Source organism: Lissotriton helveticus, chromosome 3_1 (assembly GCF_964261635.1).
Source record: "Lissotriton helveticus chromosome 3_1, aLisHel1.1, whole genome shotgun sequence".
Lineage (NCBI taxonomy): Eukaryota > Metazoa > Chordata > Amphibia > Caudata > Salamandridae > Lissotriton > Lissotriton helveticus.
In genome coordinates, this window is record NC_136061.1 from 1,188,767,563 (window position 1) to 1,188,785,680 (window position 18,118).

At 43.8% G+C, this 18,118-nt stretch overlaps 1 protein-coding gene across 3 annotated transcripts in view; it reads right to left on the bottom strand.

Moving 5' to 3' along the window:
• GRAMD1B (GRAM domain containing 1B) overlaps positions 1-18,118 on the bottom strand; it is a 798,329-nt gene that overhangs the window by 230,889 nt on the left and 549,322 nt on the right. For all 3 annotated transcript variants that reach the window (XM_078681825.1, XM_078681827.1, XM_078681826.1), the window contains one exon: positions 3,535-3,619. In XM_078681825.1, the coding sequence (XP_078537951.1) occupies positions 3,535-3,619 (85 nt within the window). The remainder of the gene's footprint in view (positions 1-3,534; positions 3,620-18,118) is intronic.

Consider the following 18,118-nt stretch of genomic DNA (forward strand, 5'->3'; position numbering starts at 1 on the left):
AATACCCAAGAATACCTCGCGAGTTGAACAACTGGAATGAAGAGAGCCTATATATCATGAATCGCAACTCTAGGGTTGCCTTTGAAACACTACTGCAGATTTGTGTCTGAAATGTGAACATCACTATATTCAAGGAACAATATTCACTGATACGAGTTGAAGGCACTGACTGCATCTATGTCTGAGCTGGTGTTTCCATAAGAAAGGTTTATTGCTGATAGATTTGGTAACCTTGATGAACCTTCAGGTAACATGGCTCTGACTTGGTCTGTCCTACCCCAATTATTTTTTCAAATTTTAATTAGATTAGTCAAGGTGGGCTGGGGCAAATATATTGGAGATGACCCAGATGCAGCAGTTCGCATTTCTACAACCATTTCTAGCGTGAAGCTAGAGCTCTAATAAGAATAGATCATTATTTTTTATTGTGGTTTTGTGAACTAATAAATACCCTATGGGCTGTGAAACGGATCGGCTGCTGGGAGCTGAACATTTTGCCCAGTCTGTATTTTTGTGATGCTGCACGATGTCTGCAAACTGTCATGAAGTCTATAGACTTCTCCTAGGAACAAAATGTTCTTGAGGCAATAGATGTGCGAGCAGTGGGGCTACAGGGAGGAAATGGGGTCACCTCAAGTTAGGTAGAAAAAGGCCTTTTATCACTGGAGCTTTAGCAAAGGAAGCTTCGAACAGCCTATAAACACTATATTATTTCTTTCCTTCAAATCAATCATAGGATGCTATGGCATTAATGTTGCTCTCTCATGCACAGTGCTAGACCAAACATAAACTCTCCACTGGCATTAATATATACTGTGCACAAGATAAAGACCTATCCCAAATTTCAGGAGGCAAGGGCACATATTGGTAACTGCATGCAATCACGTTGCTGCGGCAAACTCATAAGATGCTGCCGTGATACACATGGGTTCATCCCTCATCACAAGGCAACCCGGTGAAGAGGCACATTCACATGATGAGCTGGAAACCTTTGCTCAGAATAGGTTTCCAGCTCGCCTGTGAATGCTCTGCATAGCTGGACTCCATTTAACATCTCCACGGGACAGAGAAGGTACAACTAGAGGAGTTTGTCCGTGCTGTGAATGAAGGTAGACATGCTTAGTTAGGCAATGCAGGGTTCCACGGTCTTACCGCCTCTCCAACGCCCCCACCCCATTGTCACTACACATTTACACGGAAGACAATCTAAGGTTGGTAGGTCGGCTTTAGACTTATTTCTTGCTATGAGCAGAGGTAAAATCTCCCAGTATTTTGGTATAGGAATCACATACAAATATTGTGTTACTGGCTCTTAGTTACAGATAGCTTGGTTCCAGGGTAAACATTTGTTGTCCTGTCACTCCAGTGCTATGTGAGAGACTCCTACCCCTGAGTTCAACAAATGATGCCACCAGTTCACAGGAAGCTATCTAAAGCGAGAAGGTTCAATGTTGAAACAAATATTGAAAACTGCATTGCTCACCATACAAAACATCTATACAATAATGTAATAAAAAATTGCTATATATATTGCTATATTTCTTTTTTTCTCAGGACTTTCAGCTACTTTTATAAACTGTGACCCATGGCTCAGTAAAGAGTTAGGGTTTTCAAACACAATACATTTCAGATCCTTACAAAGTCACTTGAGCAAGTCATGCTCCTGGAACATATATTTCAAATCTGCTTTTGTGATGGTGATGTCACCATTATAAAGAGGTGCCATATAAGGTGGAACATTTTGCATGGCCAATGGTCACTAAATTCTGGTGAATGGTTCTGCACCAAATGAGCTTTAAATCTTTTACGTTCCACAAGCTTATCTAAACAAGCTTTCAAAAAGGTGGTATAAATACTGCGCCTTAAAAAGAAACAGTTATAATATTACTAGCAGCTAGCAGTATCCCAATGGCACAGAGAAAACAATGTAGTTATAATAAGTCTGATTACTCATTATAGAACATTCCTTGCCAAGTCTAAGGAAGAGCACAGTGAACATGTTTTGGTGTTGGTACATGCCAGCTCCGAGCTGGCAAACTTCACTGACTAAGGTCACTGTGTTACAGGTAGCTATCGGTATCCCAGTGCACATGCAGAAAATACCGCAGTCATTGGGGTGCAGTGGGTGCCCATCATACAACAGTGGGTGCCCATCATACAACTTTCTTCACCCTCATCTCTGATGGACAGGACCAGGCACGAACTGAGACATGGGACTATAATATTTAATAAACACACAAGGGGTGCTACTGGTCTGAGTGGACTAGAAAGTGTCTGCTTTCTCCTAAAAAGTGTGTGTATAAACTGAAAAGTAGTGAGAGAAGAAGAAAAGAATACCCATCAGCCCACCCATTGGCAGAGCTTCATCATCTGGCATTTTTTGAATCTGAGTTGGTATCCACTAGATTACTCACTGTTGGTATTGTGAGTAGGTTCTAGTAACGGATCCACCAATGATGAGAAGAAGGCCAAAAGAATAGTGGTGGAAAGAGCTGAGGGCAGAAGGTTGCAGTGCTCAAGAAATATGTGCTAGTGAAAAAGTGGTGTGTTAAAATTGACTAAAATGGTGCCAAAGGGTAACTTTTATTCTGGTGGTCACCATGATGACAAGGTTAAAAAACAGAGTGTGGATAGAGTTTCAGCAAATACTTCTATCCAGGTGGTAAATTAACCAGTAAATTGACCAGTTAATTTACCACCTGGATAGAAGTATTTGCTGAAACTCTATCCACACTCTGTTTTTTAACCTTGTCATCATGGTGACCACCAGAATAAAAGTTACCCTTTGGCACCATTTTAGTCAATTTTAACACACCACTTTTTCACTAGCACATATTTCTTGAGCACTGCAACCTTCTGCCCTCAGCTCTTTCCACCACTATTCTTTTGGCCTTCTTCTCATCATTGGTGGATCCGTTACTAGAACCTACTCACAATACCAACAGTGAGTAATCTAGTGGATACCAACTCAGATTAAAAAAATCCCAGATGATGAAGCTCTGCCAATGGGTGGGCTGATGGGTATTCTTTTCTTCTTCTCTCACTACTTTTCAGTTTATACACACACTTTTTAGGAGAAAGCAGACACTTTCTAGTCCACTCAGACCAGTAGCACCCTTGTGTGTTTATTACTAGTAAGATTTGGGGATAGGGTGCACTTGGGTCGGTAAACTTCTCCCCTCCAGACCCTCTCTCATCCTTCTGTTTTTTGTTACTATAATATTTAATACATAATTAACTGGAAAACCACAGGGGACATCTACCTTTTGAATGGAAACTGTTGGTACATGACATGTGTAGGGTGGCAATTTTTTATTGGCCAAATGCCCTGCGGGAAGTTTCATGGATGCTGCCATTTTGGGAAGGCCAGAACAGACTTCATGATCAGCAGCACACAAGGCACCGTATGTTTTACTGACTTCTGCTACACAGGAGAAAAACTTCTCATCGATGGTGGTTCACACTCCTGCTTATGGGATTTCACATTAAAATGTAAACTTCTCAACATAATCAGGAAGTACGCAATGGACTCACCCACAATGAGGCGCTCCGTGTCTGGAAGCTGCTTGAAGAGCTTCCGAAAGTCTTCGTTCCGTTGCTTGTACGTTGGACTTAACACCTGAAGAAATATAGGGGATGAGAAAGATGAGAAGATGAAAGAAACACATACACACACATAGAACATACGAGGCACAGTCATAGCCTTAACTAAAAGAATCACAGCCAGGGGACAAGAGCTCTGGGCTTGGATCTCAAGTGGAATAACATTGATAACTTATCATAACTACATTTACAATTATTCAAGGCAAAGATGAGCCAAATCCAGGACTTAAGGTAGGGCAGGAAGTTAAACGAACATGAAAAACTGGAAAGCCTTAAACATGGGGATGAGCAGCAGAAGGAGCACTCTGGAGACTTGTGCAAGCCAAGGATGGGCCACAGTGAAGAAATGCGTGCCCCTCATGGAAAGGAGGACCATACATCATGCAGACGTACACTGCGCAATGATCACACATGGTGTAGCACTTTTGGAGACTGTGCTGGGCTCGCGTGAGGACTCTTAGATGTTGACACCGTGCTTTTTCAGAGCCTCAAGGAGAAACGGATCAGTGCTGGATGAGGGTGGTGATCACTGACGAGGGCTAACCGTACTGACTGGGAGACGGGACCGCAACAGAGATTGTGTGAGATCTTACTGAGCAATGGGACAGTCAGAAGTTACTGGGCATATTGCTGTGGACAAAGGTTGTTCAGCACTGATGCCCCGGGGTCACAATACTGCAAGGTAGGAAGAGACAATGTTAAAATAGTAGCACTTCCTGTCCTCTGAGTCAATGGCAGTAATTTAATTTGCAGGAATTGGATAAATGTACACACTTTTGAATACCCCAAAACTCAGAACAGAAACAAGGGAATACTGTCCTTGGTAATGCGTTAGGTGCTTCTACGGGATACTTGGAGTGAGAGAAGGTGACCCAATGTATTTGCACGGGTTCCCAAGTGTTATATACTGGAGTCCAGAGCACTGTATCAACTGGGCTATAATTTGAAGTAAGTGGACTTTAACTTGAAAAGCATCAGTTGCGGCTGAGATTTTGTGTTAGCAAGAACACGCACAAATCAGGACTCACAAAGGACACCAAAAGGAGCAGGACTCCAAAGGCTTCTGGGTAGAATAAGGAAGTGCTGACCACTGCTTGAAAACTGCAATATTTCAATAACAAGAAACCAGATCACGTTGTAAACGCACAGCGTGATTCGAGCCGTGTTGTAACGGCTGTTTCCCGGTGGAATTAATCTGGATCGCCTATTCTACACCCCTGATTTAATTACTACTCCACTGATAAACCAGAGAATGCTTTATTTTAGTGGCTTGCAAAGTGTTGGGTAATTTTCTTTGTGCCCTGGTTGCTCTTGCGTAACATTAAACCAAAAATAATTGGATACGGTTCACGTAGGTTCTTCGTTGAGACCATCTTTAACACTTTGAGTAGATGAGAAGTCCTTGGTAGTAGTGGAGACATGAAGAGCTCTTAAAGTACCAGCTGGATAGTGGGCAACTGTGCAAGTGTTTTTTCTTTCCATTTTAGACTTAGGACAGTCACTTTAAAAGCCAGATGTAGACATTTCACTGAAAATCAGGCACTGTTAGTCCTGGTTATCAAAGGAGCCTTTTAGTTAGAGTATTGCATCCTATTATATGGTGTCATGAAACTCACTGCCATAACTTGTGGATTATTACAATTCATTCAGTGACGCCAACTTGGAGAGTGGGACAGGTTGCATGTGTTCCCCTCTGGTGTCAAACCTTGCAAGTGTTCTTAATTTCAACTGTCTAAGGGAGTTGTATCTTCTTTGGGAGATTCAAAGGGCTTTGGTTTTAAAACAATTCCCTTTCTAAGAAAATTGGAAATTTGAGATACCTAAACTATTACTATAAACATTTAAAATAGATATTTTGAACTGATACAAATAATTCTGTCCTGTGGACCAGGTCCACAAAAAGGTGAACACCAAGCAGATGCATGATTCTGCATCATGTTCGCTGTATAGGCGAAAAGCTAGGTAGACTCACAAATGAGCCAAGTGCTCTCCCATCTTGTCCACAACAGGAGTTCTACCTTCTGTCAACAGATTTTTTTTTTTTTTTTTTTTAAATCGGGACTCATTACCTCATTCTCTTTCAAACCATATTTTACACCTCGAATTGGGGTTACCCTACATGCTTGATAGCATCAGACTGGCCCCAATCCGGTTGTGGCTTTCGATTTGCCGGAGGTCCACTGTCAATTTAAAACAACGCATAATTGCCAGCTGCATGAAACTGGACTACTACAACAGGATTGGCTGGCTTAGATATGTAGATGCCGAATTGACTGCAATTGGGCAGGGAAACTTATTTAGGGACCCCTCATTGTGTAGGAAGGTATCAAAGAGGCAAATTACTGAGCTGTATCTCCAGAGGGCTAACTTTCTCCGGAGGGAAAAGAATCGGCAACAAAAGGCGACCATTGCATATTAATTATTCCACCAAGAGTAGGGGTTGGATTTTCATACCTTTCGTGTATCTGCCTCGCTTACCATACATTCATTCCACTGCGTTTTCGCCTGAACTACATCCCTCTGATTCTAGCTCTCCCAGTGAGAAAGTTTAAACACTCAGATTTGCCTCCCTGTCCGTGTGACAACCACTCGCACCAAATGGATCTACATGTAGTACTATTCTGCAAGTTCTACCATATTGAAAGGAAAGCTTTTATCCTACTGATTTTAAGGCGCTATAACTTCACACAGTGCAGGGTGGCATTATATTTCTTAAAGGCACTCTCTGACCCCTGTGTCTGCTTCTCTGTAGCATGTTTTCTGTGGGCATGTGTGAGAAAGATGAGGAATCGGGCTTTGTTGACATAACTTGCTGTATTAATGGGAATAATTGGTCTCACTTAAGTGATGGGGGCCCAAGAACCAAAAAATTGTACAAAGACTATGTTTGCTCCCACTTGTGGCTTTTAAATATTATAATTCTTGTATAGGGCCAATCTGTTGAAATTGCCAAAAATTCCACATAGATTTGAATTGTTTTAATTGTTTTATATGATTTTTATAATACTGTGTTATGGCTTATTTGATGAATTGATGCTTTTATGATCTGTTTTAAAAAGAGATCGAATAAAGACTATGAATGAATGAATGAAAAGAGTGAAAAGCTACTAAAACGTTATCCACAAGTAGCATTGACATACGGTTTTAGATCTTTGGACTATAGCTTCAAGCAATAAGGAACTTCTACCATGAACGAAAGAGAAACACAACACACAGGAATCCTCTCTCGCAGGAAAAGACAACTAAGGTTCTTCTCACAAAGTAAACTGAGATGGGGAATAACACCCACACTTTCCCTTCATGGAGACATTTCACATAGCAACTACCTACCCGGAAAGTTCGACTTTTCCTGTCATGGTAAATACACCCCCTCTCTCTGCACAAACTAACTGTATGATACGCCTCTCCAGCAACTCAGGAGACTATCTCACAACCAATTTTTACAAAGGAAAGGCCACTTTCAGAAAAGAAAACACTCAACACAAAAACAAGGGTAGGAGAAAAGGTAAATGCTACTTACCAGTAAGCATCTGTTCTTGGCATGTAGAGCTGCAGAGTCTCACACTGATCATTAGAGCGCCACCTGGTGTTGGGCTCAGATGATTGCATGTTGTTGTTGTCTTCAAAGAAGTCTTTGTAGTCACAAGATGGGTGACTCCTCCCTTGGATGATAGTGCGCATGGGCATCGACTCCATCCTTAGATTGTTTTTCGCCATGATGGGAAATGATGGAGTTAGTAGAAATAGAGAAAAGGGATGTCCATGTGTGTATATCTAATTAAGATAGAACTGGAACAGATACAGGTCCTGGGGAGGCGGGTGGGCGTGTGAGACTCTGCAGCTCTACATGCCAAGAACAGATGCATACTGGTAAGTAGCATTTACTGTTCGAGGCATATGAGCTGCAGATCTCACACTGAGCATTGACTATACAGCAGTGTTTCTCCTAGCGGTAGTCGCCTGTATCTGTTGCAGTACTTTGAAAGAGAGTTTTGAGGACAGCTTGGCCTACTGCAGCTTGCTGCTTTGCTTGCACATCAACACAATAGTGTTTAGTGAAGGTATGCATTGTAGACCATGTTTCTACTTTGCATATGTCTTCTAGAGGAATGTTTCCGAAGAAGGGCATAGAGGCTCCTAGTTTGCATGTGGAGTGCGCTCTAGGAGGAATTATTAATGTACGTTTGGCTTTTTGATAGCATATTTGTATGCATTTTACAATCCACCTAGCAATACCAGCTTTAGAGATGGGGTTACCTTTATGTGGTGCTGAGAAAGCTACAAACAATTGTTTTATTTTTTGAAAGGTTTTAGTCCTATCAATGTAATATAGAAGGGCTCTTTTTAAGTCTAGGGTGTGTAGAGCTCTTTCTGCTACCGAGTCTGGGTTTTGAAAAAACACTGGCAACTCTACTGATTGGTTTAGATGAAATGGAGTAATGACTTTAAAAAGGAATTTTGGATTTCTTCTTAGGACAACTTTGTTATGGTGTAGTTGTAAAAATGGTTCTTGTATAGTGAAAGCCTGAATTTCACTTACTCTCATGAGAGAGGTAATAGCGATAAGGAAAGCTGTTTTCCATGTGAGGAATTGCAGTTCACATTTGTGTAAAGGTTCAAAAGGGGGTCCCATGAGCCTGGTAAGAACAATGTTTGGGTTCCACTCTGGAGAGGGTGGTAACCTAGGAGGAATGATTATTTTCAATCCTTCCATAAATGCTTTAATTGCCGGTACCCTAAATTATGACAGATGTTGTCTATTTTGTAGGTAGGCAGCAATGGCTGCAAGATGAAGCCTTATAGATGAATATGCTAGACTACATCTTTGTAAGTGTGGAAGGCAGCAGATAGTATTCTGGATAGAAGCATCCAGTGGATCAATTTGATTATTGTTGCAGTAAATAGCAAATCTTTTCCATTTTGCTGCATAGCAGGCTCTAGTAGTAGGTCTTCTGGTTTCCTTAATGATATTCATACAGTCTGGTGGTAGATTAAGGTAACCAAACTCTAAGACTTCAGGAGCCAGATCGCTAGATTCAGTTGATTTGGATCTGGATGTCTGATGTCTCCATGGTTCTGCGTTAGCATGGATGGTTTCAGACACAGTTTTTGGTGTGGAACTATTGAGAGTTCTAGCAGCGTTGTGAACCACAGATCTTGTGCCCATGTAGGAGCTACTAGGATCATCTTGAGAGACTGTTGTCTTAACTTGCGTACTACTAGTGGTATTCGTGGGAGTGGCGGAAAAGCGTACTCAAAACTGCCTGGCCAGTTCATCCATATCGCATTGCCTTTGGACAACGGGTGTGGAAACCTGGCGGCGAAGGTTGGGCATTTTGCGTTTTGATGTGTGGCGAACAGATCTATGTCTGGATGACCCCACTTGTGAAAGAATGGTAGAAGAACTTGCTGATGTAGTTCCCATTTGTGAATCTGTTGTTTCTGCCCACTTAACAGATCTGCTATCTGATTGTGAACACCTGGAATATGCTCTGCTATCAGATATATTCTTTGTGGAATGGCCCATCTCCAAATGTTCTGTGTGAGCTGGGACAGTTGCAGAGAGGGGGTCCCCCCTTGTTTTTTTAATGTAGAACATGGCTGTCACGTTGTCCGTCCGTATCAGGACAGTCTTGTTCTGTACATGTACTTGGAAGGACTTGAGTGCTAGGAATATTGCTAGCAGCCCTAGGTGATTGATGTGGAGCATTTTTTGTTAAGTGGTCCATTTCCCTTGAGTTGTATGGTGTAGGAGATGGGCTTCCCATCCTGTTGGGGTTGCATCTGTAGTAAGTACTATTTGTGGAAGTGGCTCGAGCAACTGCCGCCCTCTGAACAAGTTTTTGGTGTTCCACCACTGCAGAAAGCGAGGTGTGCAGCTGTCTACCAACACCGGGTCTGTAAGTTGTCTTTGAGCTTGGTTCCACTGATGTGCTAGACATTCTTGCAATGGGCACATTTGCAGTCTTGCATATGGAACGATAAAAATGCATGATGCCACCATGTCTATTAGTTGCATGAACACTCTGGCTGGGAGAGAGTGTTGTGTTTGAAACTTTGTGACTAAGGCTTGAATGCTGTATATCCTAGTTGGACTGGGATAAGCTAGAGCTGTAGCTGTGTTTATTGTAGCCCTTAGGTATTGATGTACATGAGATGGCTGAAGATGTGACTTGGTGTAGTTGATTGTGAATCCTAAGTTGTGCAAAGTTTGAATTGTTTGTAATGTGTGTTGGTCACACTGATTGAACGACGTGGCTTTTATAAGCCAATCGTCTAGGTATGGGAAGACGTGGATGTGTTGTCTTCTGAGATGTGCCGCTACTACTGCTACAAAAGGGGATGATGGACGGCGCATTTGAGCAAATCAAACACTCACCCCCAGTCAACTGATCTGCGTTTAATCCATCATCATTCTTTAGCCCACTCAGCCACCCCAGTTCAGACATGGCTATATGCAAATCAGTCTGACCCTGTGCCTCATGGGAACAGTCCAGCCCGAACTGCCAAGCCATGTCTTCCCTGGACCGGAAACAAGCATCCTGGGACCGGTTTCGGATTCATAATCCTCATCAGCCAGGCTATCTTGAATCCAGTGGCCAAGTGAGCAAGGGACTCACGTCTGAGCATACCCTGCCACACTTAGGGCGAACAAAGTGATACAAAAGGGGATGATGGACGGAGCATTTGAGCAAATCAAACACTCACCCCCAGTCAACTGATCTGGGTTTAATCCATCACCATTCTTTAGCCCACTCAGCCACCCCAGTTCAGACATGGCTATATGCAAATCAGTCTGACCCTGTGCCTCATGGGAACAGTCCAGCCCGAACTGCCAAGCCATGTCTTCCCTGGACAGGAAACAAGCATCCTGGGACCGGTTTCGGATTCATAATCCTCATCAGCCAGGCTATCTTGAATCCAGTGGCCAAGTGAGCAAGGGACTCACGTCTGAGCATACCCTGCCACACTTAGGGCGAACAAAGCGATACAAAAGGGGATGATGGACGGAGCATTTGAGCAAATCAAACACTCACCCCCAGCCAACTGATCTGGGTTTAATCCATCACCATTCTACTACTGCTAGGCACTTTGTAAACCCTGTTGGTGCAGTTGTGACTCCGAATGGAAGGACTTTGAACTGATAGCGTTGTCCTTCTAGCACAAACCTTAGATACTTCCTGTGAGAAGGATGTATGGGAATGTGGAAGTAGGCGTCCTTGAGATCTAGTGTAGTAAGGAAATCGCTTTGTTGCAACAATGGGAGCACTTGTTGTAAAGTGATCATATGAAAATGATCTGAGTGTATATATAGATTGAGGGGCCGGAGGTCGAGAATTGGTCTTAGTGTCCCGTCCGTCTTGGGTATTAGACAATACAGCGAGTAAACCCCTGTTCCTTGATGTTGTAATGGAACTATTTCTATTGCGTTTTTTAGAAGCAATGATAGAACCTCTTGTTTGAGCAGCGTTAGATGTTCTGTAGACATTGGACGCTGTCTGGGTGGTATATGTGGAGGGTAGCTGTAAGTTCTAGGCAGCAGCCATACTGGATAATCTGTCTTACCCACTTGTCTGTTGTGATGGAATTCCAGACAGGTAGGAACTGTGTTATCCTGCCCCCTACACGAGTGGAATGCTGTTGGGGAAGCAGAAGGAAGTCACAGTTTTGTGGTGGGAGAGGTTCGATTATTGTTATTTCCTCGTCCTCTTCCCTTGTTGTTGCCTCTATAGCCTCCTCTAAAATATCCTCTATTGAAAGAGGTTTGTGTATTGTTATGTTATGTTATGTTATGTTAATTTATTTCTTCTATAGCGCACGGCTACTCCTTGGAGCATCCCGGCGCTTTGGCGAAGAAGGATTGGTTTTAAAGGAAGCTGAATTGTCTGCTCCAGCTTGTTTGGAGCCTCCTCTGTAAAAGGAGTGACGAAAGGAGCCTGGTGCTTGGGTGGAATGCAGAGCTCCCATAGATTTGGCTGTATCAGTGTCTTTCTTCATTTTTTCAAGTGCTGTCTCTTCCTCTGGACCAAACAATTGTTGTTGGTTGAATGGCTGATTTAAGATGGTTGTTTGCACTTCCTGCTTAAATCCTGAAATGCATAGCCATGCATGTCGTCTAAGTAGGACACTAGTGTTTAGTGCTCTAAATGCAGTGTCTGCTACATCTAGTGTGCACTTGATTGAGGCATTTGAGATTAGCTTACCCTCTTGTATAAGGTCATTTGCCTGTGCTTTATATTGGTCAGGTAGATATTGTAAAAGTGTTTCTAACTAATCATAGTGAGCCCTGTCGAATCTTGTGAGGAGGGCTTGTGTATTAGCTATACACCATGTATTGCTAGCTTGGGCAGCTATTCTCTTGCCTGAAGCGTCTATTATTTTTACTCCTTATCAGGAGGTGGTGCTTCACCTGATTTTTGTGAGTTTGCTCGCTTTCTGGCGTTTAAAATGACTAGGGAGTCTAAGGGTAGCTGATCCTTAATGTAGGCAGGATCCCCAGGAGCAGGTCTGTACTTTTTCTCTATTCTTGGATTTATGATCCTAGCTCGTACAGATCTCTAAACACTTCTGGGGCATGCTTAATGACCCCTTTAATCATAGGTAGTATTTGAACTGACTTTTGGGAGTGTTTCAAAAGTATTTTGCAGAAAATTTTCTTCTGCCTCATCTGAGTGCATTGTGACATTAGGATAGATGGCAGCCCTATTGAGTAAGTGTCCGAAACCAATATTATCTTCTGGAGGAGATGGTTTGGATTGGTATGGATGTGGATTTGGGATATCTGGTACATCTTGTGGGTTTGGGTACTCCCAGTCTGGATTATCACTTGGGTAGGGAAAAGGCTCATCTGGGTCTGCCCCTTCCCCTAGGTTTTACTCATCCTCATTCTGAGGTGGTGTATGTGGAGGTGAAGAATGAGGAGGAGAATTTTGAGGTGAAAGGTTTGAAGGAAGAGGAGGTGAAGGAGAAGGTACAGGGGAAGAAGGGTGCATAGGTGATGTGGCAGAATCTTTCTTCTTGACAGGCACTGGAGATGTAGGTGCTGTATCTAACTTCCTCTTTCTGTGTGGCATAGCAGAAAAATGTCCTGTTTGTGGATCAATGTAGATCCTTGTTTGCAAAGGATCAGGTTGAAAAAGCTCCTCTTCTTGAGGAACCACTTTCGGCGTTGATTTTTTTCGGTTCCTGGCATGGTTGTAGCTTGTCTTTAGCCTTAGGAGTTGGTATAGAGTCCTTTGGCGTAGTTTTCAGACCGAATATATTGTCTTTGGAGTCGAGTCCTGTTTTGTGGGCTTGGAAGCATCGAAGCAGGCTTTGTGGGTTTCTGCACCAAAGATTTCAGGCTGGAAGCTGTTTTGGTCGGCTTGGAAGCATCATAAACAGGCTTCATTATTTTCTGAGCCGTCTTGTCTTTAGGAGTCGACGGTTTCTGAATGTGTTTCGGAACCGGGACTTCTTTCGGTTTCGGTGCCGAGGGAGCTGGTGGTATCGGCACTTGCGCTTTGCTCGGTATGGAGCTACCGGAAGGCTTTAATATTTTCTTCGGAGCCGGGCTCGATGGCGGGGCTTTCGAAGCAGTGTTTCGGTCGTGACTGGGTCCCGAAGGCAGAGTGTTGACCGTTGCCTCCGATTTAGGTGTTGGAGCTGGGGTAGGGGCAGTAGTACTCATGCGCTGACCCGAAGGTATGGAGCCATCGGAGTCGTCCGCCTCAGATACGATTTGGAGATCATCGGAATCTTCCTCTGGGACGCATGGAACTTCGTCGAAGATATCCACCTGTTCCGGAGCCGATCTCTGCATATCGTGTCAACGGGCCCTCCGATCTCAAATGGTCTTTTTGGATCGAAAGGATGCACAAGCTGTACAGAACGACTCATCGTGTTCTGGCGATAAGCACAGGTTACACACCTCGTGATGGTTGCTGTGCGGAAATTTTGCTCCACACTCGGGGCATCTCTTGAACGGCATCCTTTCCATGAGTTGTAGGCCTCACGGCGTGGATAGGCCCAACAGCCTGTGTTGACGACCGGAATCGATCTGATGAGGTCGAGTCGATAGTTATTGATATCGAAAGTTGTTGGGTAAAGTTTTTACGCGTCGAACTACTGGAAAAGTTACACCCGAACCCCGTGGGGGGAAAAAAACAATCTAAGGATGGAGTCGATGCCCATGCGCACTATCGTCCAAGGGAGAAGTCACCCATCTTGTGCCTACAAAGACTTCTTCCAAGACCACAACAACATGCAATCATCTGAGCCCAACACCAGGTGGCGATCTAATGCTCAGTGTGAGATCTGCAGCTCATATGCCTCGAACACTATATTATAAACCCCCCTTGTATTAGAATCCATTCTGGCACCTGATCTGGGTCACAGCCACCCACGATACCTCATCCCAGCGAACCAGTCTAGGGGAACAGTATTACTTCTCTCTTTCATTCTAATCCAGTTAATCCAGTACCACACCACAGCCACCCATAGAAAACCACCTCACTAGAGGACTGCAAGATCAGTGTACTTAGTGGCTCGCTCTGTTTGGATGACATACCACATCACTTGTGCGAAACAGCTGTTTAACGCGGAGAAGTAGGTGCAAGTTCCACTGCAGTGTTGCATCAACAAGGTGTAGGGTGCGGTATTAAAGGATACATGCCACAAGAGAAGTGTATCATTGTGGAATAAGGTGCAGGATGTTGCACGAGGAGGAACAGTGGCACAGCGCTTGAGTTCTACCGACTTCAAACGCCAGCACTGTGGCATACTATCCAGCAGGTACTATAAGAGCTCCTATGATCTCCCATACTACCAATGGCTTCCCATCTACTCAAAGTACTGAACATGTCTCAATGAAGAACCTACATGGACTGCAGTCAATTATTTTCGGCGTAATGTTATTCAAGAGCTACCATGGCAAAAAGAAAATTACACAACAGTTGCAAGCTACTAAAAGAAAGCATTTTCAGGTTTATCAGTGCAGTGCAGGTTTTTGTAAATTCTAAGTAATTAAATAAATCAGGAGAGTAAAACCGGAGGTCCAGATCCATTACTGTCTTTCAGATTATCCACGAGGCAAATGTTGCACACAATTAATTTCAAAGCAACTCATTTATATGAGGATGTGGCCTAATGTCTAGGTCGGTTGACCTCGAAGCTGGGGAACCGGGTTTGAGTCTCGGCAAGGACGCTCAACATTCTGTGATTCTGAGCAAATCACTTAATCCCTCATTGCCTAACAAAAATGAATGTGTCTGCCTATAACGCAACTTGTGCTCATGTAAAGCGCTCTGATATCTTAGGGTCTAGTTTGCGCTATATAAAACTTTTAAAAAAAAAGAATTGTCAGTATCTATCTCATGGAACAGCGCTCTATCCAATGCAATGCAATGTAAACTGAAGCAGTGCAAGAGTGTTCATGTGTTGCAGTGGTATAGCAGTACCGCGGGGAGGGGGTGCATGGCAGTACCCTAAGCCCTCTACTAAACAAACATGAGTACACTGGCTCACAAACCAAGTGAGCTGTCACCCAGTGTCGCCGCTCTTCTGGTCATAGGTTAGAAATATTGATTTATTTATCAGGTGATTCAATATTAGCCAGTTCTCTGAAAATGTAACTCTCTGTTTGGCAAAGGTACGCCAACACTAGAGAGCATGACAGGAGTGGATGTCAGCAGGTCACCCTGAACTAATAATAGCCCATCTACTGCATATTCATTAGTGTCCCTTCCTCTTTCACTCCCACCTATAGGAACAGATTTAGACCAGCGTTTATTCTTCGTGTATATGGAGCCTGTCAGGGTAGCCCTAAATTCGGATGAGAGGGGCTGGATCCCCTAATGATGGCCTCTCAAGTGATCTTGATCTCATTACGTGGTGGAAGAATTAAAACTGCCTTATAATCAGCTCATTTATGATGTAGCTTACACTTATCCACAAGTCCAGTGTTTCAAGTAGTAGGTCTACCCTAAGCTCTGTGCGATCATGTTGCACCGCAACAAGTGCACTGCGAAATCTAAGAGTTATGGCTGAAGACGAACTCACTCCAACAAAGCAGATTTCATCTGTGTCTATAAACTTTTTTAATTTTTTTTAAAATCTTGGTAGGATTCTTTTTTTCTTATGCTTTGCCTAGAAGATGTTACCACTCATTGAATAAATTATGTAATGGCTTCTGAAATTCTGTATCTTTGTGACGTTCCATCAAGTTATATAAGCTAGAAGATATTCAGATCAATATCTAGGTTGCTTGATAGTTGTTTGGTCTTAAGAAACTGGATTTGGTCCCAGCACAGGCTAATATCAATTTTGAGCAGTAACGAAAAGATCTTCTTCATACCTCGATGTTTGATGCTTAATCTACTATCATTCAAGACATTTCTTTCTCACGAAATGCATGAAACACCACAATTGAGGCACATTTTTTGATCAGCTTCTGTTTGCAGTCCTTAAATCAAACCAACTAGATGGGGTGGAAGATCTTTCAGAGCTCAATTAAATAGTCTTTTCCCAAAATTGAATCAAACCATTTTTCAGTTACGAATCAAATAAATTCCTACATTTTTGATCAATGGCTTAAACTCTCGTATTTGACTGTGACCACCCCAACACTCAGCTATATTGTGTACTTCCCCACCCAAGTATGGTGAATGACCCAGCCTACATTCAGGTATTGGATGTTTGCTCAGGTAAATAGTTGGACTATCAATGGCTTACCAAAAATGTATTATGTGCTTACAACTTTGTTGTCATTCTTATTCGCTTCTTATTCGCTTGCTTATTCGCCAGAGCCAACCTGCACGAAGGGATGAAGGGATGAGAGATGTAGCCGAATGGATGACGACCAGCCGCCTGAAACTGAACTCAGACAAGACGGAGGTCCTCATCCTGGGCTCCTCGCCCTCCGCCTGGGACGACTCCTGGTGGCCCCCCGCCCTGGGCACCGCACCCAAACCGACGGACCACGCACGCAACCTGGGATTCATCCTGGACTCCTCCCTCTCCATGACCAGACAAGTCAACGCCGTCTCCTCGTCATGCTTCAACATCCTACGCATGCTACGTAAGATCTTCCGGTGGATCCCCTCCGAGACGAGGAAGACGGTCACCCAGGCCCTCGTCACCAGCCGACTGGACTACGGCAACGCCCTCTACGCCGGAACCACCGCCAAGCTCCAGAAGAGACTCCAGCGGATCCAGAACGCCTCGGCCAGACTCATCCTCGACATCCCCCGACGCAGCCACATCTCCGGACACCTGAGAGATCTGCATTGGCTCCCGGTCAACAAGAGAATCACCTTCCGTCTCCTCACCCACGCGCACAAAGCCCTACACGACCAAGGCCCGAGCTACCTCAACAACCGGATCAACTTCTACACTCCCAAGCGCCTCCTCAGATCAACCAGCCACGCCCTCGCCGCCGTCCCCCGCATCCGAAGAGCGACAACAGGAGGAAGGTCCTTCTCCTACCTGGCCGCCAAGACCTGGAACTCACTCCCGACCGACCTGCGCCTGACCCAAGACCACCTCTCCTTCAGGAAGAAGCTCAAGACCTGGCTGTTCGAGCAGTAACGGCACCCCCCCCCCAACCCAGCGCCTTGAGACCCTACGGGTGAGTAGTGCGCTCTATAAATGACCTGATTGATTGATTGATTGATTATTCAGCTGCTTTCTTTGTCCCATCTTCTGAATGTTCATCCCAATGAATATAGCCTATTTACCATCCTTTTGATTGGCTGACTACTTTTTTTTTTGTTAAGCATTCCAAGAGAGTGCAGGTTTTTTCCAGTTCTTTCACTCACGTTCCTCTCCAAATACCCTCTGTGCTCTGTTTGCTCTCTTTCACTCTCTCTCTCATTCTTGTGCTGATTGATCTCTCTTGTGCGGTTACGCTCAACTCCCTGCAGTCCCCTTTGCTCACTCAATCATGTGCTTCACCTCTCACCCCAGTGCAGTTCTCTTCCTCATGTGCTGCTTTTGCCCTCATCCCCCACACAGATTTGCTTTATTCCCTCAACTACTCTATATAGCTTCTCACTACCCACGCCACCGTAATCTCTCCATGCCTTTTTAAAAAAAAATATTTTTTGTGGAAGGCGCAGCAGCAAATTGCTGACGTCTTCCAGCATTACAAAAAAGCCCTTTGGATTTACTCGGATTTCATTTTTTTTAATATACAAAACTGGGTGGGGTCTGTAAATTTTAAAATAGGACCAGCGTCCTTTGGTAAGAGTGTGCATGTTGAGTGTAGCCTGCAAGCATTTGCATGATATCGCATGGATGAGCTTATGTCTTCATAGATGCATAAACCAATAAAAATGATGCAACAGCATTTTCGTGCCATTTTTCCTAAATGTGATTTATCTCATGCATCACAGCATCAGCAAAAAAAACTTGTAATGCTTTGCAGAGCCACCAAAAGAAACTGTAAAAGCCCACCAGTCCCACAGCAAGACATATAGCACTTTGCCAATGTTTATTTTCTCTTCGGGTGAGTCGTCCAATCCCTGGAATTAGAAAA